This window comes from Tamandua tetradactyla, chromosome 2 (assembly GCF_023851605.1).
Source record: "Tamandua tetradactyla isolate mTamTet1 chromosome 2, mTamTet1.pri, whole genome shotgun sequence".
NCBI lineage: Eukaryota > Metazoa > Chordata > Mammalia > Pilosa > Myrmecophagidae > Tamandua > Tamandua tetradactyla.
The window spans coordinates 191,735,452-191,762,080 of record NC_135328.1 but is presented as its reverse complement, the minus strand read 5'-3'; the positions used below and the strand labels follow the sequence as shown (position 1 = coordinate 191,762,080).

General features: G+C 47.3%; 1 protein-coding gene across 1 annotated transcript in view; it reads right to left on the bottom strand.

The window, feature by feature from the left end:
• CSMD2 (CUB and Sushi multiple domains 2) overlaps window positions 1-26,629 on the bottom strand; it is a 609,437-nt gene that overhangs the window by 422,351 nt on the left and 160,457 nt on the right. The window contains exon 4 of the mRNA XM_077150390.1: window positions 6,833-7,027. Within this exon, the coding sequence (XP_077006505.1) occupies window positions 6,833-7,027 (195 nt within the window). The remainder of the gene's footprint in view (window positions 1-6,832; window positions 7,028-26,629) is intronic.

The window sequence follows — 26,629 nt, the reverse complement described above, 5'->3', positions numbered from 1 at the left end:
AGTTAGGATTTAACAGAAGTATAAAATGCTGCATCATTATATTGATTTTTCTTTTTAGTGTCTAGTGTCTTGGAGCAGCTAGAAGGAAAAACCTGAAATTGTGGAACTGTAACCCATACCAAACTCTGAAATCTATTCTACGACCACTTGTTAAATGTACTTTGAAATGTTTGTGTATATGTTATATTTCACAATAAAATATGTCAACAAAAAGTACCAAGGACTTGAACAGACATTTCTCCAACAAAGATGCATAAATGACCAATAAGCACGTGAAAAGATGTTCAACATCATTAGTTATTAGGAAATGCAAATCAAAACCACAATGAGATACCACCTCATACCCACTAGAATGGCTATTTTTTTTTTAAATGGTGGGGGCAAGTTTTGGTAAGGATGTGGAGAAGCTGGAAAACTTGTGCACTGCTGACAGGAATATAAGATAGTGCAGCGACTGTGAAATAAATTTTATTTGTCAACAAGTTAAACATAGAATTGCCATATGATCTGGCAGTTTCACTCCTAGGTGTATGCCCCCAAGTAACTGAAAACAAGCATTCAAATAGATACTTGTATGCCAATGTTCATAGCAGTATTATTTACAATGACAAAAAGGTAGAAACAACCAAGTGTCTGTCAGCATATGATGGATAAACAAAGTATGGTATCTACATTGAGTGGAATATTATTCAGCCAATAAAAATGAAGTTCTGCTACATGCTATAAGATGGATGAACTGAGGAAACATTATACTATGTGAAATAAGCCAGAAACAAGGAGACAAACATTATATAATTCCACTTATATGAAATATCTAGAATAAGCAACTTCATAGGGACAGAAAGAAGAATATAGGTTACCAGGGGCTGTGGGGAAAGAAGGAGGGGGAGTATCTGTCTGGGTGATGAAAAAGTTTTGATAGTAAGTAGTGGTGATGACATTATAAATGTAACTAATGTCCCTTAATTGTGCACATAAAAATAATTAAAATGGAAAATTTTGTCCTGTATATATGTCACCACAATAAAATTTAAAAGAAAGAAGGAAAGAAAAGAAAGAAAAGAAAAGAAGAAAAAATAATGATAAATTTAAAAAACTCTCTGCTTTTTGCCACATGGACCTGCTTTCTGTTCCTCTTAATAGGTCAAGCTATTACCCACCCCAGGGCCTTAGCATGTGCTGTTCCTTTTGACTGAAAAACCCTTCCCCAGGTCTTCACATAACAGGCTCCTTCTTGTCATTCATGACTCAGTTCATTTATCACCCACTCAGAGAGGCCTTCCCGAAATGCTCCATCTAAAGTAAACTTCCCTGTCTTAGATACTTTACATCCTTCAAGGCTCCTGTTATAATTTGAAAGGGGTTTGCTTATATGGTTTTTGTGTGTTTTCTGCCTTCCTACTCCTAGAATGTAAACTTGAACATGATAGAATTTGAACACAAATAGCCCGTGCCAGCCAATCAGTCATTGGTGCTCAATAGGTGTTCAATAATTAATGACCAAATCAATGACTGATTGGCCAGCACATAGTAGGCACTCAATAAAAAGTTGCTTAATAACCAGCTGAATGAATGAGAAAAAAATTAACCCTGTAAGGGCTGCTATGTGTGCCCTCACTTTAAAATATGCTGACGACCACATAGCTGTAAACTGGCATAATCAGAGTTGAACCTACACCTGTCTTTTCATGCCTGACACTACCACCTGCTTGGTATTCTGCAGATTCCTCGACCAAGGTTCAGATAATTTGGAATGCAACTTGGCTTTTGCAGTGCAAGCTTCCTACAGACCAAAAGCCTGTTTCCATGGCTTTGGTGGCAGCCTACAGTGTTTGGCTGAAGCTCAGAAGCCAAGCATCCCTTGCTCTGGCCAGCTTTCTGTGCACCACCTGTCTTAGCCCCCAGAGCATCCAAACATGGTTTCTTCCCCATGTGGCTCTCTTTGATCCAGGGTCAAAGCCTCTTTCAAGTCAGAGGCCAGCTGCTGAAATCCTATGGCCTTCCTCCTCTAGGATCAAAGAGCTTCCACCTCCCAGGGAGCGCAACACCTCCCAGGGAGCTCAGCCTTTGAAATGGTGCCCTGAGCAACACAAAGTGCCCTACTGACCCCTTCCCTCTGCCAGATAGACAGCGCCTTGATGGGCCAGGCTGCTTGGACTGGGCATGCAGGTCAAAGACTGCCTCCTTGGGGGTCAGCCTTGCATCTGCTCTGCCCCCTGATCTCAGCTGCTCCTATTCTCCTTTGAGCATCCTGTCCTAAGGTTGAATTTGGCTCATGGCATTTCCTGGACAAAGCAGAAGCATACAACTCTCTGACCTGTTCTGGGAAGTTTTGGAGACTTAAAAAGATCGGGTCATTCAGAGCTGCTAGGCAAGTGGCAGTGACCCAGGCCAGTAATTTCCCTTTTGAGCTTCTAAGCCTGCAGGTTCCTGGTCATGAATTAGATCTATCCAACCATTCATCCATTCAGCAAATATTTACAGACCAGTGCCCAGTGGATGGTGTTTATCCACTCACAGATGCCAGCCCTTGAGATTTCTACACTAGAGGAAGAAAGTCCAAAAGGCATTTAGTCTTTCCTGAGTATGAACCCACTGACTCTGGCATGACCACTGCTCCTGGCATGGAGTTGTGTGTGCTGGTTTGAAATGATGTATGTCCCCTAGAAAAGCCATGTTTTAATCAAAATCCCATTTCATAAAGGCAGAATAATCTCTATTCAATATTGCATGTTTGAAACTGTAATCAGATCATCTCCCTGGAGATGTGATTAAATCAAGATGGTTGTTAAGCTGGATTAACAGATTTTGCAAGATCTGTACCTAAGAAGTTCACTAGGCCCTAGAAAATGAATTAGAGTTGGTGGGGGACTGGAGGATGGCTGCCCCATGAGGACACTTTCAGGAAGCCAGGTAAAACATGAGAGGGCTTGGACCATCATCATCACCTCCTGAATAGTGATCTGGAGGGAACAGTTCTCCAGGACATGGTGTCTGATGATGCAGCAGATAAAGAAAAGTGAGGAGTATAAGATGCTGCTGAGGGGTCTGGCTGGGCCACCTTGGAGATGTTGACACTCTTCATAGATATAGGAAAGGCAGCAAAAAATAATCAGGCTTGAGGAAAATAGAGTTAGGCTTTAGACCTAACTAAAGGTCAAGCTTGAAGCATGCAAAGGACATCCTGGGAAGGGCTCAGGGGAGAGTTTGATATCCATATTGGCCTGAAGCTTAGGATAGAGTACAGAGTTGGACGTAGAGATTGAGGGACCATCCTCAGACATCAAATAGAGGCAGCCATGTAGCAGATGAGATCTTCCAAAAGAAGTAAGAAGTTCTGTTCTCATTTCCTAGGGCTGCCATAAGAAAATGCTACAGAGTGGGTAGCTTAAAGCAGAAACTCATTCTCTCACAATTCTGCAGGTCAGAAGTCTGAAATCAAGGTGTTGGCAGGGTCACCTTCCCTTTAGGGCAAGAATTCTCTTTGTTTAGGAAAACACCACTCTATACCCAAATAGTTTGGGAAGGGAAGGAAAAGGCACCCTAACATTGGATACATGGACTATGAGCAAATGGCAAAACCAAGAGGTGACCAGGCTTTTCTGCATAAGAATTGACTGAAGTCTTGAAATGTGGCTTAGGTGCACGATGAAGCAAAGAGAAGAAGGCTGGAGAGATAAGGGAGGGTGTAATGGAGCCCAGACAGGAAGCTGGAATCTACAAAGAAAGATGCCAAGGAGAAGCTTCCAGGGGGATGGAGCCAAAAGACTTCATGGATCATGATAGCTAGTACTTGAAGTCATTTGCATTTCTGTGTGTAAACTCAGTAAAGGCTTTGCTACATGTTAACAACTTGTGTTAATTTGGGGGGAGAGGGGTCAAGAAAAATGGGCTAAGTTCCCCATCTAAGTTGCTAGAGCAAAGCCAAAAGAGGCAAAGCATGGCAGTAAGTTCAAGAGTTAGAGGAAGTTAAATTGACAAAGATTCCTAAAGATATTGGAGGGGCAATGGATTTTTGCAACATAATAGGATGGAATATTGGTCCAAATTATATTTAAATATCAAAGGACAAGGTGATACCCCCTCTGCATCTGATAATTCGGTTACATTTATTTTGAGTTTCTATCCTAATTAAAAGAACATGATATATTATGCTGTAGAAAGAAAGAGAACTGTGGTCTATATATTTGACAACTTAAATGCTTTCATTTACTAGCATGTTTCATATTCTATTCTATTGTCACAATTGCATCTCCTTGGAAGGACAGGTGTCAGAATGTCAATCCTGGGAGTGGGGAGGGATGCTATAAGAAAGGGTGAGTAGAACTTTAGGCTATGGTTAGGCCACACAAAGCCCCACACCTATGTGTGGTGGCCAACATTCCATCTGATTGGCTTGGTCATTTTTGTGTAATTACTGATGTCAAACACCCAAAGAAGGGCATGTCCTGAGTTAGGATGGGATTTAAGAAGGCCAAAAAGGAAACTATGGTTCCCTGGGGCTCCAGTGACAAGGTTCAACATGGCTGCAGCAGAGCCTATTGGTTGAGGAATGAAAACCAAACATGAAGTCACGTGGCAGCCAGGATCGACTGGTTGTGGCTTATCTGTTGAGAAGGAAATCACAGCTATGTCTAAACTTGAGCAGAAAGGGTGCTATGATCCATTAGTTATGTCTGCTATGGGAGTGGGAATAAGGGGAATAGATGTATGTGCCACGTATTTTCCATCCCTGGTGCAGATATAAAAAGTGTGTGTGTATGTGTGGTGTGTGTGTGTGTATGTGTGTTGGTGGAGGGTGGGGCTCCTCATCCCCAGAGCAAGTCTTTTGATAGTAATTACAAAAAAGCTTCCTCTAAAAGGAAGAGGAAAAGAAACAAAGGAGAACCTACTTTTTTTCAACCATTTCTCAACTCCTTAAAATGATCCTCCAGAATCTGTATCTTGTTGTTCTGGGATCCACAGAATTTAAAGAGGAGCATTTCAAGAAGAAAAGAGTGGTTGATAGTGCCAAAGGCTGTTGTGAGGTCAAGAAATATAGCGGCCCCAGGAATTCCCATCTGATGTGGTGACGTGATGAAGCATATAAGGGCAAAGGCCACCTGCAGAGAAGTAAATGGGGGCAAGGAAGAGATACATACTGGACGGCGCTCTCCAGGGGCAGGGCTTTGCTGGTGGCCAGGGAAAATCCTGCAGTGCAGTGTTATGCTTGTACAAAGCTGGCTATAAACCATCTCCGTGCAGTATAAGCTCAACTATGTACTTATTTATATACACTATATGTATAAGAAGACAAGAAGGAAACACAGGCACATCATCGTTAAAACGAGTAAAACTTGTTTCCTTCTTTGTTCTTTTCTGTATTTTCTAAGCTCTTAAAAATGATCCTGGAGCAGTGCGACGGTGGCTCAATGCCAGAATTCTCACCTGCCATGCCGGAGACACTGGTTCAATTCCCGGTGCCTGCCCATGCAAAAAAAAACCCCAAAAGATCATGGATTATTTTTTTATCATCACTTAGCTATTAGAGACATTTTAAAATTAAGCTTGGTTTTTATGATGGGGTATGCAATAAAGAATAGGCTGGGAGTGGGGTGACTTTTGACTGAAGGGGATCTCAAGACAAGGGACCTTCAGAGACGAAACTGGGAATGTCCTGGGCAAATCAAGACAAGTTGGTCACCCTATCTGGGATGGAGGAGGAAGATAGTACATTGAAGGGTGGTAGGGTTTTGTTGGGGGTAGTGGTAAAGATGCTTTGAACATACCTAGAGGCTAAGAGGAAGAAACCATTAGACAGGGAGAGACCAAAATTATAGTAAAGAGAAAGAATAACGGTTGGAATAAAGTCAATATGAAAGTGGCTGGGGAAGAGATCAGTGTCCAAGAGAGAGAAAGTTTGTGAAGGGAAGAGAGATGATGTTTCTTCTGAGACAGGTGGGCAGGAGGGGAGGGCAGATGGGCTTAAAATGAGATGTTGATATAAAGAAAGGAATCTGAAGAGTGCACACCTGAGGGCCAGGTGATCTGGGAGGCTGAGAAGCTTCTCAAATACCTGGGACCCCAAGGATCCCTGGTGCCCCCTGGCCATGGACTTTCCACGTGGGTATCCATTGCCCTGCTGGGGTGCATGGAGCAGCATCCCACATTGTGCTGGTTTCAAAGGGTTATGTGCCCTAGAAAAGCCATGTTTTCATCCTAATGCATCTCATGGAGGCAGACGTTTCTTTTAATCCCTATTCAGTACTGTAGGATGGAAACTTAATTAGATTATCTCCACGGAGATGTGACCCGCCCAACTGTGGGTATTAACCTTTGATTAGAGGGAGATGCGACTCCACCCATTTCAGGTGGGTCTTGATTAATTTACTGGAATCCTTTAAAAGAGGAAACATTTTGGAAAGAATCACAGAGCCCATGCAGTCAGAGACCTTTGGAGATGAAGAGGGAAGATGCCCCCAGGGGAGTTTCATGAAACAAGCTTAGAGAGGAAGCTAGTAGAGGTCACCATGTTAGCCATTTGCCTTTCTAGTTGAGAGAGAAACCCTGAATGTCATCAGCTTCTTCACTTTCTTGCGTGAAGGTAACCTCTTGCCGGTGCCTTAATTTGGACATTTTTATAGACTTGCTTTAATTGGTGCCTTAGAACTATAAACTTGCAACTTAATAACTTCCCCCTTTTAAAAGTCGTTCCATTTCTGGTACATTGCATTCAGGCAGCTTTTAAACTAGAACACCCCTGGACACTGAATGCCACCTGGGTCACTGAAGCCTGCTCTGGGTCACCTCCCGTTGGCCACCCACTCCCTCAGACCATTCTCTGAGCACCTACCTCGGCAGGAGGGCAGTGGGAAGTCCCACATGGCGCTGTTCTCGGAGCCAGCGTGGCAGGTGAGCACGGCATGGCCCTCCAGGAAAAAGCCAGGGTTGCAGCTGTAGCGGACCTTGTCACCAAGGTTGAAGGTAGAGCCCTGCTGGACACCGTTGGGCAGCCTCCCTGGGTTCCCACACGTGTGGCTGGGGAGAACTGTGAGGAGAGGGAGAGAGACACATCCTGTGAGCTCCAGGCTGGCACACTCCTTCCAAGCCACACCCCCTTACGCGAGTCAGTTGCCCGGGGCTCACTTCTTCTGTAAAGCAGGGCTGGCCACTGCCCATCTGCTCCCCTCTCGAGGATGTCGTTTCCCTGAGACTGAGCTACTTGCAAGAGGACAAATGCTAAGAAGGAGCCACACAGGAGGTGGACAGTTGGGTGTCCAGGTCTCCTGTTGTCTGTAGTGCATAGCCCTGGACATGAATTATGTGTGTCCCCATCTCTTGTTATAAGACTCCAGGAAAAACACTTATGTCCCCATTTCACACTCCACACTCTTTCTCACCAAACACCAAAGAAGGCTTCATCTAACATGGAGCAAGGCACAGAGTAGGTGCTCGTTATGTCGAATGTCCTTTCTTTCAGGTATGATCTGCCCTGGCAGCCAGAGTATCCTTTGGCCTAGCAGATTCAGGGGGGTTGTAGAGGTTGCTAGTGCTAGAACAAGGAGTGCAATTGGAAGATAAGAACCTGCGTTCTGATCAGCCTGACCCACTTAGAGGGGAAGACTTGGTGCTGGGGAACATGGTGTCCGGTGTGCAACCACAGCAAAACAATCACATGTACCCTCTCATTAGCCAAAAGAAATGGTCTTTGTAAGAACACAAGATCATCCTGACCTGCCCCTTAGGAGAGAAGGAGGGAGGCTGCAGCTCCTCTGGACCAGTGAGTCACTGTTCAACCGTGTTCCAGCATCTCCTGCCTCTGCCTTCTCCTCTGAGGTGGACCTGCCCTGTGCCCTGAAGGTCAGCTGTCCCACTATTCCCGGCTGTCCCCATAGGATGAGGACGAGGCCTCACAGCCAAGCCCAGACTTTGTCCTAGCACCTCTCCATTCATTCATCTGGCAATGATGTATCCAGTCCATCTCTGAGTGGCCGTATAGTGGAGTGTTAGAGATGGCAGACTCAAGAGCCACATTTTGGCCTGACCAAGTCACATTAGTGGACCTTGAGCAAGTCTCTTAGCCTCTCTGGGCCTCTGTTTTCTCATTCCACGTGGGTTGGTGGGAGAATTAAGGGTTCTGGCACTGCATGCTTAGGATGGAGGCTGGCATACAGTGAGAACAGCGCGACTGCTTCGAAACCCCCAGTCCAGTTGGAGATACGGCTGATTAAAGGTGTGCCAAGTGTTATGATGGGATGGGGATGAGACAGGACACCTAACCCATTCTAGGTGGTGAGGGAGGGCTTTCTGGAGGAGGTGACATCTACAGTGAACCCTGAGAGATTAATAAGAATTAGTCAGGCAGAAAGAATGTTCCAGGCAGAGGTGATGACATGTGCAAAGGCCCTGAGGCCAGAGAAAGCCTAGAAGCTCAGGCAGCCCACAGCGATGGGGTGGCAGTGGCAATGAGGATGACAAGGTGGAGACGACTGGGCTTGGACTCTAGGGGGGGTCCCAGGCCCTTGCAGCACCACTCTTTCTGTCCATCCTGCCATTGTCTCTTGCCCTCCAGGACCCTCCACCAGCCTCGATCATCTCAGAGCCCTCAGAAAGAAGGCCCTGCCTCCTGCTTCCTCGCCTCCTCTTCCAGGGAAGGCAGCTTGGTGTAGAGGGAAACAGCACACTTTTCAGCCTGATCTGGGTCTGAAACCAGGCACTGGTTTATTCTGTCACTGAGTCATTCTGTGTCACCTTCAACCCTGTGACCTCCTTAGTTTCCTCATCACAGAAAGGGGTGAGGTCAACAATATCAAGTGATGGAGGGGTTTTGTGATAATAAATGCTGCAGGGCTGGCACAGTGCCTGCCACGTGGACGGTGCTCTAAAGGGGCAGATGTCACCCTTCCGCTGGGTGGCAAGGACCACGAGGACAGAGGCCTGCTCGGGTTCTCAGGTGAATCCTGTAGCCCGTTATAGGTTGGCTGTGTCCCACCCCCCCCCAAAAAAAGATATGTTCAAGTCCCAAAAATATGACTGCATTTGGAAATAGGAACCATGAAGACGCAATTAGTTAGGATGAGGCCAAACTCGATTAGAGTGACTGGTATCCTTATTAGAAGAGGAAATTTGGACATTAAGACAGGCAGACACGTGGGAGAAGGCAGAGACTAGAGCACACATCTGCAAACCAAGGAAGGTGGAGGACTGTGGCAGACACCAGAGCTGGAGGAGCCAAGGAGCCTTCTCCTCCACAGCTCTCATCAGGGCTGGGTCCTGCAACCCTTGGCCGGGGACCCCACCTCCTGAGCTGTGACACCATGCATCTCTGCTGATTTAAGCCACGTGGCGTATGGTTCCTGTGACTGCAGCCCTAGCAAACCAAGCCGGAGCCTTCAACGCGTGCCCGGCGCTTGCGGGGAGATAGTCGTACATTCATTAATGAGTTGTTTGGGGAGCTATTCATTTATGCTTTAATTCCTTCATGCAACAAACATTCATCGTGGACTTACTGCCCTGGGCACCTGGAAGATAACAAGACTGTGCAGGTCCCTGCCCGGCAGAGGCTTACGGTTTTGGTGGGAGAGTTTATCTGGAGAAGGAAGGAGCTCTTCCGGTCCCCTCCTCTAGCACCCACAAGCGTGATGGCCGTGATGGAACGTCCACCTCCAGGTCTCCCTGTGGGCCCGCCCTGGGTCCCCATGGCGCCCTTGCTGCTGCTGTCTCAGAGAAGAGACAGGGAGGGGGGTGGGTGCTGGGGCTGGGAGGGGCCGGCCAGGTAAACATTTGGAGAAGAACGCAAGCCGAAGTGAGGGGAGGGAGCCAACCAGGGGAAATGGGCTGAGAAGCCGTGTAGAACTAACGTTTCATTTTCCGCCACGAGACGCAAAGACCCAATTTAATTAAATTACTAATGTCAATTTTTAATGAACCTGCTTCTGCTTTGGGCTCTCTTGCTTCAAAATTAATGACTGGAACGTCACTATAAATAAAAGTCGATTCTTTTTAAAAAGTCACTCTCAACCGCTCACTGCTCTTTACTTAATGAGCTGTTCATAATCAGGCCACGCTGACCTGGCTCCTCCCCTGGGACCTGGACATGGAAAACGGGGCTTGTTTCTAACCCCACTTCTTTTTTCACCCCAAACTCTGCTTCCAGGAAGTTGCAATGGTGGATGGAAAGAAGGCAGATTTCCAGCTTAGAGAGACCCAGATTCAAATCCCAACTCAACCACCTGCAGCTGAGTACCCTTGAACCACAAACTTTCCCTCTCGGGTCCTCAATTCCTTCATCTGACAATGAGGATACATAATGCTTCTGTAGGGAGTTGTGGTATGGATTAAATGGTAGGTAACTGACAATACCCACTGCTGAGTATTCCCTATGTTTCAGGCCCTGGACGACAAGTTTATCTTACTTAATTCTCAAATCCTGTGGGATGTGTATTAATTTTTATGCTACAAATGAAAAACCATAGGCACAGAGAAGTTAAGTAACTTTCCCAAGACCACACAGCTAGAAAGTGGCAGAACTAGGTTGTGAACCTAGGTCTTTCCGGCTCCATTGTTCAACACTATGAAGCAGAACGTGATATTGCTCCTGCCAGAGACAAAGCCCCCAGTACCTAGGTGCTTAAGAAGCAAGAGTTCCACTTGTCCTTTCCTTATTCTAGGCACTGCGACAAGAAAAAGGACGGTTACCATATTGTCCAGATTTAGTAATGATTTTTTTTCCCTGTCTGATTTGCTAATTCTGTACTGTTCATAATGTCAAGGGCAACATTTAGAGTGTGGTCTTTTGTAATGTGTCTGATGTGCAACTTACTGGACGGTGGAGGAGATGGTTGATAAGCCACAAAGACTTGGTAAGGCAGAGCGGTCTTTGATTTTTCGATTTTGCCTGTGTGTTCTTTGGCACAGATATCATAACCATTCACGCTCTCCTGTCTATAAAGCTTCCCTTTGATTGCTCACAAAATGAAGACTGGGATATTTACATCCAGCGCAGCCCAGAACAATATTAATAAAGCTTTGCCCGACATCGAACAATTCCATTGTAGATTAGCTGTGGGGAATTTTGTCCCCATCTACAAAGCTCAGCTCTTGCCAATCAACATAACATTCTCAGTGATTGTATGACAATGAGTCTCCTCTGTGATTGGAGTGCGGCAGAAGCTACATCCTGTCTTCTTTTATTTTTAATTTGAGACTTTGGTTCCTATGTTATAATGAAGAGTCGTTTATGCTCTCTGGACAAGTACCTTCCATATGTTTTCACTTCCTAGCTTCCATCAAGAAACTTGTTTCATCTCCATGGCCATACGGCTGATGCCGAGGGGTAGGGTGGCTGGGAAGAAGGATTCAGGGAGAAGGGTTCAGCCTTTCCACAACTCTCAGCAGTGAAAGGAGCGATGGTGCTGTGTGTGTGCACGTGTGTGTGTGTGTAGGGGTGTGTGGGTGTGGAGGGCAGGGGGCAGGATCGGCCGGGGAAAAGAACCCACGATCATTTGGGTGCCTGCTTTGTGCTAGGCACAGTGAAACACTTAGCTTACTTAATCTTTACAACTCCCTTTTAGCTGTTTGGCATTTTAACCACTATTTATTGAATACTTACTATGTGCCATGCACAATGTCAAATGCTTTGTCTGTATTTTCATCCCCAAAGAGTTGTCTATATTTGCTTTCTCCACCCCTTCTCCTCCCATCTAACATACTGTATATTTGTTGTATCCATTTGTTTATTGTTTGTCTCACCCCACTGCAACGTAAGCTCCCTGAGGACAGGCATTTTTTGTCTGCTTTGCTCATTGTTCTGTCCCAGTTCCTAGAACAGTGCCCAGCATACAATAAGATCGTGACAGAAGTTTGTTGAATGACTTAATGATCTCATTTAAGTCTCTCAATAACCCATTAAGAAAGATGCTATTATTATCCCTTGTTGAGATGAGCACGCATGTCCTTATTCCATGGATGATGAATCAGGAACTTGTCCAGAGAGGTTGAGCCACACATCTCCCTGGGGCTAGGCAGAGCTGAGTTTCCAACCGAAGCACCCTGCTGCTGAGCCCATGTACCTTCTGCCTCCACTGGGCTCTTTCTGTATTAACAGTACCATATGAAATCCATGGTGACAGATGTACCTTGAAATGCCCTCATATGGGCCTTGTCACTCATTCTCCTGAGGGGAGGGGGATTTGGGGTGATGAGCAGGAGAGTTGATCCCTGGCCTGGTCCTGTGCAAAGTTCCAGGTACTTGTCAGTCACACAAAGACAGGGTGCTAGGACATCAGACGGAATGTGCTGGGCCCTGCCCTCTGCATCCTCCCCAACTGCTGCCAGGCCTGAGCTCCCCACCATGAGCTCATTCTCTTGGCTCATGTTTGTGACTTTGCAACCCTCAGCATAGGGGTCATGTGGGGAGTTTTGTAAAGATGCAGCTGTCTAGACCCTGTCCCCAAACCTCCTGATTCAGAATTTCAGAGGTAGAGCCTGGGTTCCTCCAGGACACTGCAAAGCAGAGCTGAAATTGAGGACCACACACAGTAAGCTATTGACACAAATTATTTTATTAGCCCAGTTGGTTTATCTCGTGAGCTTTGAACTGTGAAATCTCCAGGGCTTCTCTTCTGTGAGCAGCAAGCCCGTCCTCTCCCCTGGAAGTCTGTCTTCCCATAAATCACACTTTCCCTACTCTTTCTTCTCATTTGAAGACCCTCATCATCATCTCCCTGGATGTCTGAATGTTTCTCCAAGCCTGTTCCCTTTAGAGACTTCTCCATTTCAGTGATAGCAATCGATCTTTCCAGATGCTGAGACCCAAAATTGGATGAGCATTTCCCCAAAGCTGGCCTTACCCCTCCAATGCATTGTCCCCTTGATGCTGGAGTAAGTATTTACAATGGCAAATTCACCCTGTTAGCCCCACCAGGAGCACAGGTGCCAAAAGTGATTTCCTTACCACCAAGGGACACAGGCAAAGGCAGATACTCTGGCTTTTTGAGTAACTCACATGAGAATATTAATGATTTGAAAGATTAACACAAATAAAGAAAAAGAAAACAGGAAAACCTTCAGCATCTCTCCACTACGATCAGGATAAATAGACTCTTGGGCTCACAGAGACCTCATTCTTTCATGATCTGATCCCTGCTGACATTTTTTGCCTTATCTGCTGCTTCCCCTATTTTATCCCCTTCACCACTGCTATTCCGAACCCTAGATTCCCCAAGCACACCTTGCTGTTTGCTCCATCTGGAAAAAGTCTATTCATCTTTCAAGGCCACACTTAAATGCCACCTCCTCTGTGAAGCTTTCCTTGATACCCTTGGTGCCTTGTTTAATTCAGGAAATCCCATGTGGGCTGAGAGAGTTCAAATGGAGTTGAGAGGCTAGTCTGCAGTCACTTATACAAGCTTCAGTTAGACATTGTTACCAAATAACTTGCTAAACCCCAACCAAAACCATTCCAGTCAATCCTGAAGAACACCTAGGGCAATATATAAGATTCTACAAAGGTTCCATGCATTAGGGTAACTTTCCAGAAACCTACAACCTCCAGATGGGTTCCTGGACCAGAAAAGTCCTGAAACCTATAGGGCCCAGCCTCTCCAGAACATCAGCTAGTTCCATCTTCCTACCCCATATTATTGACAGCCCCTTTCAACATGAAAAAGTTAGAACGACCATAGCCCCAATACCCCTAAAGAATGGGATAGAAAGATCAAAGGTGATGGTGGCATTATACAGAGACAGTAGGGTTTAACAAAGGAATATGATTGCTGAATCATTAAATTGGTATTTCTTTTGGTTTCCAATATCTTAGAAAAGCTGCAAGTAAAACCCTGAAATTGTGGAATCGTAACCCATACCAAATTCTGAAATCTGTTCTACAACTAATTGTTGTGCTGTGGTTTGAAATTTGTTGCTTTTTTGTATATATGTTATTTAACAAACAAAAAAAGTAAATTGCAGTGATAAAAAAAGAAATTATTCCTTCTAGCTACCCATATTCTGGAGTAGCTAAAAGAAACAATCTGAGATGATGGCATGGTAACCCATAACAAGCTCTGGAATCTGTCCTGAACATTCTTCTTGAAGAGCGCTCTGAAAATTATTGTTTTTTTCTTTCTTTGCTTTGCATATATGTTATACAATACCATTTAAAAAGTTTAAAAAAATCTTATGTGAACACAACCTGATAGATGTAAATTCAGGCATAATGTGGTTGGTGATTATTTCCCAGAAGCCTGGAACATCTAGCCCCATTAGTTATAGCAGGCATACTCTGGCTATTTCATTAACCTTGCAAAATCACAATCCTACATTTTACATGAAATTTTTTGGCCCACACATGTGGAATTACATTGGGATTTGTTTACACCTCAATTCCTGCACAGGTCAAACAACACTTCATTCATTCAGACACTAATTTAGAACATCCTGGCTTCCAAACAGGAGCTGAGCCTGCTTGCAATTGTTAAGGTATCTGCTTTCATCTCTCAACTCCTGGTTAGGCAGGAATGATACTACATTCTTTATATACCAGCACATGATCCCATGCCTGGCATGAAGAGAGTATTGAATTAATTTTTTTTTAATGAAGAAATAAACTAGTTCAGGGGTCAGATAGTAAATATCTGTGGCCTTGCAGGCCACACGTCTCTGATTCAATGATTCACCTTTGCAACTGCAATTCAAAAACAGTCATGGACAGTGCACACAAAAAAATGTGTGAGGCTGTGTTCTAATAAAACTTTATTTATGCAGACAGGCAGCTGGCCCATAGGCCATGGTTTGCTGTTCCCCAAACTAGTGTATTTATCTCAGGTATATGGTTTATGTCTCAGGGGCCACCCATCTCCCCATAATAGAGAAATAGAACTGAAAAAAGACCAGTTTTGATGGGAGTTAGGAGAAGAGTTAGACAAAAGGTCCTGGAAAGGAACGTAGACATGAGCCTTCCAGCCACTTTCATCCGACTATTTCTGGTACCTTCTGCAAAGTATGGTGGACAAAGTAACTAAAAAGACAATGGTGAAGAGCTTGATGCATCTGAGTTCCCATGGGAAGCCTTGTGCATCTCCTCCTGGCTTCCCCTTCAAGAGCAGCGCCCTTGCAGACTGACCACTTCTCTGGGCTAACTTCATGTTTAATCCAGTCTCATTGAATGCAGTGAGGTGGGCACAGTCCCCATTTCACAGGTGAGGAAACTGAGGCTTGGCTAGGGAGAGAACCTCATTCACATGAGGTATATGGTTAGGAACTAGGTGAGCTGGGATTTAAACTCAGAGGGCCTGGCTTTTGCACCCCCTTTTTTAGCTGCTACATTATAGAACAGAAGCACAAGTAGGGCTGGTGAGACACACGACTATCCCGTCGGCTAAGGAGTCTGCTTCGAGGCTGCTTTCTACAGGTTCCCCAAATGGGGTCAAAGATGGTACCTGAATTTTGAAGTCTAAGATTCAGGAACAGTGGGGAAGGAAGGCGCCTGCTGCTTGCTTATCAGTTCATCTGTACTCATCTCTGGAGCCTGACTACTTTTCCAAAGGCTTCCCGGAGGCCCTACGTGTGACCAGTGGGGATCCTCTGATCTCCTCCCCAGGGTCACAGGAGCAGGAGGTCCCAGGAGGCAGGAGGTAGAATGGGCTTTGCCCTGGAGAAGCTACAAAGCTCTTACTTCTTGGCACACCTACTTACTCTCATGTCCATTATGTGCAAATCCATCCACACAAATGCACTCCACATGCACGTGCACGCGCGCACACACACACACACACACACACACACACACACACACACTTTCTCATTCACATAAACACACACATATAGAAACAGACAACCGCAGAAAACATCTGCAAACAGTTTTCATTGTAACACATACGACAACAGACAATCATCTGCAAATACAAGTCAACAATCCACGCTGATGTATAAAAATAAGATCCATAAATTAATGGTGTTTATGGCTGGGGGAGGGGTGAGGGGGATGGGAGCGTGGCTAAAAGGTATAGGTTTCTTTTGGGGGTGATGAGTGGTGGTGGCTGCACATATCTGTGAATATATCAAAACCACTGAACGGTATACTTTAAATGAGAGAATCGTATGGTATGTGAATTCTGTCTCAATAAAGGTGTTAAAAAAAAATGATCCACTTCTGTTTAGCCCCGTATGGATTAATCAGCCTTTGTCACAGACATCTCCTTATACCTCCAGGGCACCCCTTGGAGGTTGGCCTCACTCCCCCCACATTCAGGGGCCCTGTCTGGCACCTGCCTTTTGCACTGTCATCCCAGGCACAGCATGGACCATGGGGGCGGGAGAGGGGACGCAGACCTTACTGAGCAGCTGCAGGTTTGTCCGCACCCACGGGGTGGGCAGTGAGGGCTGTCAGGGGCGGGGAGGCATAGAGTGCTGTGGTCGGAGGCTCTGGCCTCCCCTAGACTTGGGCACTGGCCTGAGCCTGAGCCCTAACCCCTCACCATAACCCTAGCTCACCTGTGCCCCTCCTAGCTGAGCCTTAGCAGTTATTCCATAACAGGTGGCAGCACCCGCTGCTTAGAAGAATGGACTCCATAGACAGAGTGTCCAGCTTCAAATCCCAACTCTGCCTTAACTAGCAAGTGACTTCACTTCCTTGTACCTCAGTTTCCTCACTAGGAAATTGGGGTTGATAACTACACCCGCACAGAGGATGAAGGTAAACTGGGCAAAGTGTTCATCTCGGGGTCTGGCACACTGTAAGTGCTGAATAAAGCTTGGATGCCATTCCATGTACGTCCCTGGCATTCCCTGGGAGAAGTTGCTTGGGCGGAGAGGCCAGAGTGGAAATCGAGAGACCAGCAACTGGGGAGAGCCACGGGACCCAGGAGCAGGAAAATGGGGATTTGTCCCTGGCCCTGCCAGGCATGTGGCATCGCTTGGACCAAACCCACTTTCTAGGAGCCAGGCAGGCACCTGCTGCTTTGAGTCTAAAGGTCATCTCCTAGATTCTACTAAGAATGATCCAGGAATGGTCCTACACAGGCCCATACTGACTAGGGAAATGCAAGGCCACAAAGAGCCCAGGACATGACCCCGTGTGGCACTGGGCCTGGCATAAGGCTTTAGCCTTCAGGTAAGGTATCTTACTCATGCCAAGGACCTGGCTTCCTCTGTGCCCCTCTCCTCCACTGCTCTGTGCTCCTGGGCCCACCAGCCAGAGGCACTCTGTCGCAGGGATATTGGGAAGGAATAATTCGGAGCAGTTTCCTGGAAGAGACCTCAGCACGGTGCTGGCAGAGAAGGGGGTGGGGGTGGGGCTTCCAGTTAGAGGGGCTGGCATGTGCCCAGGGCACTCCAGCATGTCTGGTTTCCGAGCTGTTGCCCCTGGAAGTAGAACTACTGATTCTCAAATCCCTGACTACAGCCCAATCTTCAAATGTGTCAAAGTCTCAGCCCAATCTTCCTCCTGACTCTAGACACCAGGTCTTAGACCTTTGGGCTTCTCCACATCAAAGTCTTGCATAGATCTTTACCCACCCATGGCCCAAACTGAACTCATGCCCTCGCCCCAAACCTGCTTCTCTTCCTGAGTTCCTTGCATCGGAGACCAGTTCACCATTCACCCAGCCACCCATGCCAAAACCACATCCAATTTCAGTTTCTTGAGTGTGCTTCCTTTCATTTCTCATATCCATTCCCTCCTTCCCATCTCCAGTGCTGATGCCCCAGGGCAGGCCCCAGCACCTCTCCTCTTCTTGTCTTGGTCTTGGAGGCAACCTCCTTGCTGCTCTGTCTTTAGACTCACCCCAATCCACTTCACCCTCTCTAAGCAGCAAACAGGACCATATCACTGCCCTCCAAAATTCCTTCAGTGGTTTCCCACAACTCCCATAACAGGGTGAGATACAAACATCTCAGAATGTCACACATGGTCCTCCACGAGCTGGCCTTGCCATGCCTCCAACCTTATGCCTCGCACTTGAAGGTCCAGTGGCACTGAACTACTGACATTTCCTCCAATGCACGCTCGTGTGTGGGTGTGTGTGTGCATCAACTTGGGCATGTGTCTCAATAGCCATGCTGGTGCATAGGTTAATGTTTTTGTGCATATGTGCGTGTACGTGCATGATACAATTTGTATATGTATGTGAGGTGTGTATATGTTATGTGTTGATATGGGAAATCCTGTTGAGGATAGGAATAGAGGGATACAGAGTTGGGAAACTGCTGGTTGACAGCAGTGGGCAAGAGTTGATGTCTGCAGGAAAGGCCATGCTGGCTGACAGTTCCAGCGAAATTAGGGCCTGGGAGTCAGGAGTTACCAGTCCTCATTCCTCCCAAGTGGTATCAAGAGACCTGCACTCCCCGCCAGGAGATGGACCCTTGCACCAGCCCCCTGCGTGCTTTGTCTCCCCTCTCACTCAGGGAAGGACAGGGGTGAGAGAGCCCTAGAGAGCCTGTGCCTCCCTTTATGTCTTCAAAGAGCTGATAGTGACCCAATCACTCCACCATTGTGATTGTTCACTAAGGACAGATATTGCCCAGAACCTGTTTTCTACACCCCTGAGGTCCCCAATTCCTCCTTCCACTTTGTTCTCTGACAACTTGACCTACAATCATTCCTGCCTGACCTTGGCCCAATCTCTGACCTTCCTGCCCTCATTTCCTTAGGCCAGCAGTCCTCTTCAGTGCTGGAGGAGGGCTCTGGAAGGAGGCCTAGTTCCTCTGCCCGCTCCTGAGCACAAGTGACAAGAATACATCTGAATGGTGGGGGCACTGTCCCTCCACTCTGCCATTTGCTGAGGAGGCATTCTGGCTTACAGCAGCTGCTCACTCATTCATTCACTCATATGCCCAACCTATTGGTCCCAGCTGGTAGGCTGGGGATCTGATCTTTCTTGCCCTCTTTATGCTCATATTCTTGACAACATGGCTCTTATTTAAGAAACTACGAGAGCTCATCCCAGGCAGCAGCTCACAAGGAGGTGAAGGCAATCACATTGGAGGGTCTACTCTGTGCCAGGCCTTATGCCAGCACTTGACTCTCCGCATCTCCAAAATCTGAATCTCCTGCCCAGCCTTCTCCCACCTGTCCAAACTCCACTACAGGTTCTCTGCTACCATGTTCCCTTCTCCCATCCTCCACATGGCTGCTTCAAGATTTCCTGTCTATAGGGCAAATCTGATCACTATCCTTACACATTCTGTGGCTCCTTGGTGAGAGCAGAACAGGCTTTCAATTTCACAGCAAGGCATTCAAGCGTCTTCACAATCTGTACTCCGCCCACACACCCGGGTTTTTTTTTTTTGCCACCACTCTCATCCTTACCCATCCTCAACTGTGCAGTCTTTGGAACTGTCACCTCTCTTTCCCTACCTTCTCCTTTATGCCCTTTCATGCTCCTGGGTCTTTCTACTTGCTGTCACCCACTCTCTGAAATGCTCTTCTCCTCTTCCTCATCTGGCAACATCCTACTCTAAGTGTGCAAGATTCAGTTCAAATGACTCTTCTACCCAAATGTCATCTCTAGGAAGCCTTCCCCTTCTCCTTCGGGGAGTTAGATAGCCCTGTGTGCTTTGCACACACCTCTGGAGGACACTCAGCATGAAAAGTTGGTAGAAAGGCCAAGGTAGCCAAGACAGAGAAGGCAAGTAGAGCCAAGATAAAGGCTGAGACTTAGGGACACCTTCCTGGTAGGGTGGGTGACAAAGCTAGGACTCAAGCCACTACCCTTGACCTCCTTTCACAGCTGATTGATAAAGGGTTGCTGTGGAAACCTGCAGGGCCTGGGGATCTGGTGAGGCGAGGTGAGGGGTGCGTGGAGGGCATGGTGCAAGGGTGGCCACGTCCCCAGGGGTAGCAGTCCCATAGGGGAACCTGACTCACATGCAGCCACCTGAACACACACTATCGTACATGATGATGGGTGAGCCTGGGGTGAAGGAGAAGGAGGCAAAGGTGCCACCTCATCCTCAGTGGGCATTGTCCCTGACAGGGAAGAGAGGGTGATTCCAAGTGGAAACTGCCCCAATCACCATCCACCTCCCTCATGCCTCATTTCCAATTCTAGAATGATTTATCATCAAGGAGCTGCCGGAGATGGAATGTGAATTAGAAGCTCAGCTTGATTTTGTTTTATCTTATTTTCCCCGGTGAGGTGCTGCTTGAGAGGGGTGGGGCGGGAGTGTGCCAAGCCTTGTTGTGACTTGTCGCGAAGCAAATGTGGTGTCAGCTTCCACGCGGGAGGCCAGCGTGGAGCATCCTGGAGCCTGTGCAGAAGATGCTCATTCCAGGAAATGATTACTCTGTGTCCCTTCAAGTTGGCCCCCAAAAATGGAGCCAGCATAGTCATACCTTCTAATTAGCCTCCTCATTTAACCTGGGCCATTACTAGAAAAGCATCAAGGATTTGGAGAACTGCAGTCCAAGCCTTGAAGTTTTGCTCCTCTGCTTATCTGCAGGTGGCCTTGCACAAGTTTCTTACTGTTGCTTGGCCTTAGTTTGCCTCTCTGTAGAACGGGGGGTAACAAAAGTGCCTACATCATTTACAGTAATGGTGAGGATTGATAAAACGTTCCGGAAGCTAGAAGTCCAAAACTGTGAACACAGGGTATGCCCCATCTGAAACTTAAGGGCAGAATTTTTCCTTGCCTCTCCTAGCATCTTATGGTTGTCAGCAATCCTTGGCATCCCTTGGCTTGCAGAATTATCACTTGAATCTCTGCATCTTTCATCCTCACATGGCCTCTTCCTTGGTGTCTGCCTGTATGTCCAAATCTCCCTTTCTCATAGGGGATGCAAGTCATATTGGGTTAGGGCTCACCCTAATCCAATTTGGTCTCATCTTAACTAATCACATCTCCAAAGATCCTGTTTCCAAATACGGCCCCATTCACAGGACCAGGGGTTAGGACTTCAATACGTCAGTTAAGGGGGATACGATTCACCCATAATTGGCTGCTTTGGATATATCAAAACGAACTGCTGGGATTCGGCCTGCTTTCTGTTGTTCCCCTCTCCATTCAAACATACCCCCCTGCAGACATCAAACCAGCCAGGCCTGGGGCCCGTGTCCTCCCTCTGAGCGGACAATGAAGTAAGGTGGGGCCAATCCCTGCGCTGGCACTGGTGCTGCGGGTGAGCTCACATCCAGGCTGGGTCCTGTGCTCCTGGAGGTAGGGCAAAACACCTGGTAAATGCACTAGATCTGGAGTTTGCAGGGCCCCTAAACCTCTAAGCAGCTGTGTGATTGCAGGCCTGTTAACTTATGAAATGCAGATAACAATATACCTCGGAGCTGTTATGAGGGTGAAACCTCTATCCACCCTGTTGCTCAGAACAAAGTCCTAGGAAGATTCCAGAGTCCTGTCTTCCTCATCCTCGCATCCAAACCATCAGCCAGCCCTGCTGGCCATACCAAATCCATGTACTTCTCTCCAGCACTGTCACCACCTCTGTGGCCCAGGCCACCAGCATCCTTTCTGTGGTTTCCGCAGGGGTCTACTCACTGGACTCCCTGATTTTAATCCAGCCCCTGACATGGCCATTCTTCACACAGCAACCAGAGTAGGTTTTTGAAGCACAAGTTAGAATATGTCTCTCCCCTGCTTAAAATCCTCCAAAAGTTTCTCATTTTCCTTCAAATAAAACCCTTACCCCTTACCTACCTCCGTATCTACAAAGTTTCTATGGCCAACCTCAGCTTGTACCACTCCCTTACTCGTCATGCTCTAACCACACTGGCTATCCTTCTGTCCCTCAGACTTGCTAAGCCAGGTCCCACTTCAGAGCCTTTGCATGAGTTATGCCCTTTTTCTGGCACAGCTCTTTCTTCAGATGTCTACTTGCCTATGACCTCATCAGAGAGGCCTCCCCTGACATAGAAAAAGAAAAGCCCAGGACCCTCTTTGTACCACTGCTTTATTTTAATTCTTTGCATAGCACTTAGCACAATTGGATAATTTTTGTTATTTGTCTTCCCCCACTAGAATGTAAGCTCCATAAGAGCAGGGACCCTGTTTAACCCATTCATTAGTTTCTACCCAGAACTTGGCACAGGGTCATTGCTCAAGAAACAGTTGTTGAATTGACAAAACAGCAATCAGACGTAATGTACATAAAGCACCTTGTGTGGGGCCTGGCCAAAAACTCATGCCAGATGGCAGTCACTACAATCATTGCTGCCATCTGAATTATTACCCTGCATCTCCTGACTCCCTCTTCGAGGCCAGCCCTAGGTGCAAGATTTGGGACAAGATCCTTACATAGCCAGGACCTTCTGGGTCATGACAGGGGCCAGAACTCATCAACAGGGTTGTTAGTGAGCAGGTTTTGAGCCTTCCCCAGGTCTGTATGGTCTGTATGCCCAGGTTCCCATAAGTTCCTGCCCTGTCCTTGCCCCATCTCTTCTTAGACCAAGGCACCCAGCTTGGCGGTGTGGGAAGGCCCAGGTGGGGATGGGGCTAGAAGCTCAGACCCAGTGGGAGGAGAGAGGGGAGAGCAGCAGCTGGAAGAGAACATCCTCTAAGTTCACAGCCACTGCAGCCCGACAGCAATGAGGTCATCGATTCCTCGATCTGGGTTCCCTAGAGCAGGGAGTCTGAGCAGCACCCTGGTACTGTCAATGAGCTTATTCCTTTATCGATGGGCCCTCCAAACCTCCTGCCATGCGCTTACCGCTGGACCATGAACTCAGCCACAGTGTGTGCATGTGTTTTTGTGCTGCTGCTATATGCCTGCAAACGCTACCTTGAAAAAAATTAATCAAACAGCTCTTTAAGTGATGCTTCATGCAGGGTTTCCATGGCAACGCTTTATGAAACAGCAATGAGAACTTCGGTGGGTTCCCCTCCCCCTCTTCTTTCCCCAACTGCCACAGGGATCCACACTCCATGAGGCTGTGCTTTGCCAACATCCTGGGTCTTCCTAGCTGTGGGGCCTTGGGCTATTACTTACCCTCTCTGTGCCTCAGTTTCCTCATTTGTATAATGAAGACAATAATCGTATCCATCTCATAGTGTTCTTTTGAGAATTAAATGAGTTAGTATTTATGCTTATATGACTAGTGCCATAGGCAGAATTCCCAAGAGCCCCCTGCTCTGGTGTACACGGGGTGCATTATCCTCTAATCCCCTTCCCTTGGTGTGGGAGGACCTGTGACTATGATAACATCACTCCCTTGATTAGGTTATATTATATGGCAAATGTAAAGGGATTATTTGCACATGTATCTAAGACCTCCAATCAGTTAGCCTTGAGTTAATCAACAGAGATATCCTGATGGTCCTGACCAAATCAGGTGAACCCTTTAAAAGACGGTGTGGACGTCAGAAACTTGAAGCATCAGAGATTTTCCTGCTGGCCTTGAAGAAGCAAGCCACTGTGGCTCCTCAGCTGCAAGGAAATGAATTCTAACAGCAATCACACGAGCTTGAGAGAGGGCACCCTCCCCCCCACACAGAGCCTCAGATAAGACCCCCGCCCCAGCTGATAACATCTAAAACCCTGAAGAGTAGATCTACCTTAGGATATGCCCAGATTTCTGACCCACAAAACTGTGAGATAATAAATGTGTGTTATTTTAAGCTGCTACCTTTGTGGTAGTTTGTTACAAAGCATTAGGAAGTTGATACAGTTAGTGTTTAAGAGATGTTTTCTATTGCTGGTATTACAATAGCTTCCCTCAGAGCCCTCAGCAGGCTGACTTGTATCTACGTGCTTCTTTCCGCCTCTCCTGCTGCCCTGAAAGCTTCCAAAGGTCGGCATTTAGGCAAAGTGAGCCAGTGCTCTATTTTTAGGGTGGTCTGGGCTACTAATGTAAGATCAAATAACTGATGCTTATCCTAATATCACAATGAAACATTGTCTAGAAATAGCGTCCTGTTGATCTGGATAGGAAAATAAAAAGTACCTGCTTTGATAGCTCTGGACTCTTTTCTTTGTTTATAATGAGCCCAGTTGAAAAACGCTAAAGAGAAGGCACATGTGTGTGCCACCGCTGTCCTAAGAGCCAGTGAGAGAGCACAAAGGCCAGAAACTCTGTGAAGACAGGGATTGTGCATGTCCCTTCCCGCTGGCAGCTCAGTGCAGGCACAGAGTAGGCACTCATGACGGTTGTTAAGTGAAAAACAACCCATCAAACTTAGACTAAAATCTTAACTCCTCCCCATGGCCTCAGAGGTAGCCATGCATGAGCTGATTCCTGTCCCATCCCACCCCCATCCTCACATAGTACCTCCTAAGTGATTAACTTGTCCTGGTTTGCCTGGGACATTGCTGGCTGTAGCAGTGAAAGCTCCATGTCCCACAAAAGCCAGCAGTCAAGACAAAGCATCATGGTGTGTAGTATGGGTTGCATTGTATCCCCCGAAAGATATATAAGTGCTAATGCCAGACCCGTGAATGTGACCTCATTTGGTAATAGGGTCTTTGAAGATGTGATTAGCTAAGAGGAGGCCAAACTGGATGAAGGTGGGCCCTAATCCAGTAAGACTGGTGTCCCTCTACTAAGAGGATTTTGAATACAGATAGGAACAAAGATGGGACCACCCCGTGAAGATGAAGTCAAGAAAGAAGGCCTGTGGAGGGATGCATCTATGGGTCAAGGGACTCTAAGGATTGCTGGTAACCACCAGAAGCTGAAAGAGAAAAGTAAGGATTCTCCCCTACTGGTTTCAGAGGGACCATGGCCTTGCTGGCACCTTTACTTCAAACTTCAACCATTCAGAATGGAGACAATAAATTTCAGTTGTTTTAAGCCACCCAGATTGCAATACATTGTAACAGCAGCCCTAGCACACTAAGACAGCTAGTTAACCCAGCACCCCTTTCCTGGTGCACTTGACACCTACATCACACTGGCCACCGGGCAGCTCCTCAAATGTGCCATGCTCATACCCACCTCAGAGCAAAGCTTCCTGAGTCACAAAAGTTTGTCTCTGCTCAAGAGCCAGCTCCTCAAAGAAGCCCTCTTGGACTACCCTGTCTAGAATTATTCAGCTCATCACTCTCTTTTGCCATGGCCTGATTTTGTTTGTGCATGCTCATCAGAAATGAGATGATTCATTTATAGACTTGTCTATTGGCTCTCTTTGTGCTAGGATACAACCTCCAGAAGGGCAATAGCTTTGTCTTATTCATTGCTGGATCCCAGTGCAGAAGACCTTTGTTGAATGAGTGGATGAATCCTTGTTTTCTAAGTGGACTTTCAATCTCTTTCTGAATGTAGGTCCCCACACGACCAAAGCCCACTGGGTTTCAGGAGGGGAGCTGGTCCCCAGCAGGGGCCCTCCGCCACTTCTGCCATCCCTGGTGCCCCTGTGCAGTGCTGTCTGCCTTCCTCCATCCACACTGCCATCCCTGGTGCCCCTGTGCAGTGCTGTCTGCCTTCCTCCATCCACACTGCCATCCCTGGTGCCCCTGTGCAGTGCTGTCTGCCTTCCTCCATCCACACTGCCATCCCTGGTGCCCCTGTGCAGTGCTGTCTGCCTTCCTCCATCCACACTGCCATCCCTGGTGCCCCTGTGCAGTGCTGTCTGCCTTCCTCCATCCACACTGCCATCCCTGGTGCCCCTGTGCAGTGCTGTCTGCCTTCCTCCATCCACAGCTGCACCCGTACCTCCCCTGAGCCCCTCCGAGACCTGCCTCATGGGGATCCCCAGAGGATGCGTTCTCTGGATGGGTGGTAGCCTCAGGTCCACTTCTTCTATATTGGAAACTGCCTTTCCTTTGTCAGAAGCTTGAGAAATCTCACATCTGCTCGGCCTCTGGCATACCTCTTTCAATTATTCCACATGCAATATCCACAGGAGCCAGATTCACCCACAGAGACATTATCAGACCACTGACTTGGAACCCTGTTTCTTTGGAAACAGTTCCTTCTTAATTATTCATTAATGCATTTTATCACTCTATGGAGCAGACTGCACCAGGCACTGGGGACATGGACATGGATCAGACATTGCCCCCCTTCAAGGGGCTCGTGGTCTTGTGGGGAAGACAGAGGTAGATGCAAATAATGGCAGTGAGGTGAGGGAAGCGCTGGGGTGGAAGCCCGCAGCAGGCACTGTGGAAACCTAGAGGGTGGCACAGGCATCGCCTATGGAAATAGAAACTCTCATTTGCTAACCTTCCTGAGCTGAGGAACCAGAGCTTATGCTCCCAGTTAGCAGGAGTTCTCTGGAGGATGAGCTTGCATATGACAGCACCCACCACTTGGGGACACAACTGGTTTGGAGGCCACCACCAAATTAGCGAGCTATTGCTGTCGGGAGGCTGTGCTCCAGGGAGCATGCCCATGGCGGTGTTCTGAAGTGGGCCACCTCTCCCGACTTTTTCCTGATCCCTGCATTGACCCAGACAGCCTTGGGTGAAGGTTTCTGATCCCATTCCCTGCTCTTCTCTCCCTTCCACACTAGCACTGGAGCTTGGACTAAATCCAGCCCACCAGCATGACAGGAGGAGTCAGCCCCCTCCCCTGCCAACCTTGGACATGAGAGTTGGGGTCTTACTTCCAAAGGACAGAGTGCCCAGATAGCCCCCCATGGCTTGGAGAGCCTCTTTGTCGGGCCTCAGACCCTCTGCATGTAGACCACAGGAAGTCTGGGACCCCTGGTTGTGTTACTAGGCAACACAGGTCTGACACAGATCCCATCCCTTCCCCATGGCCTACCA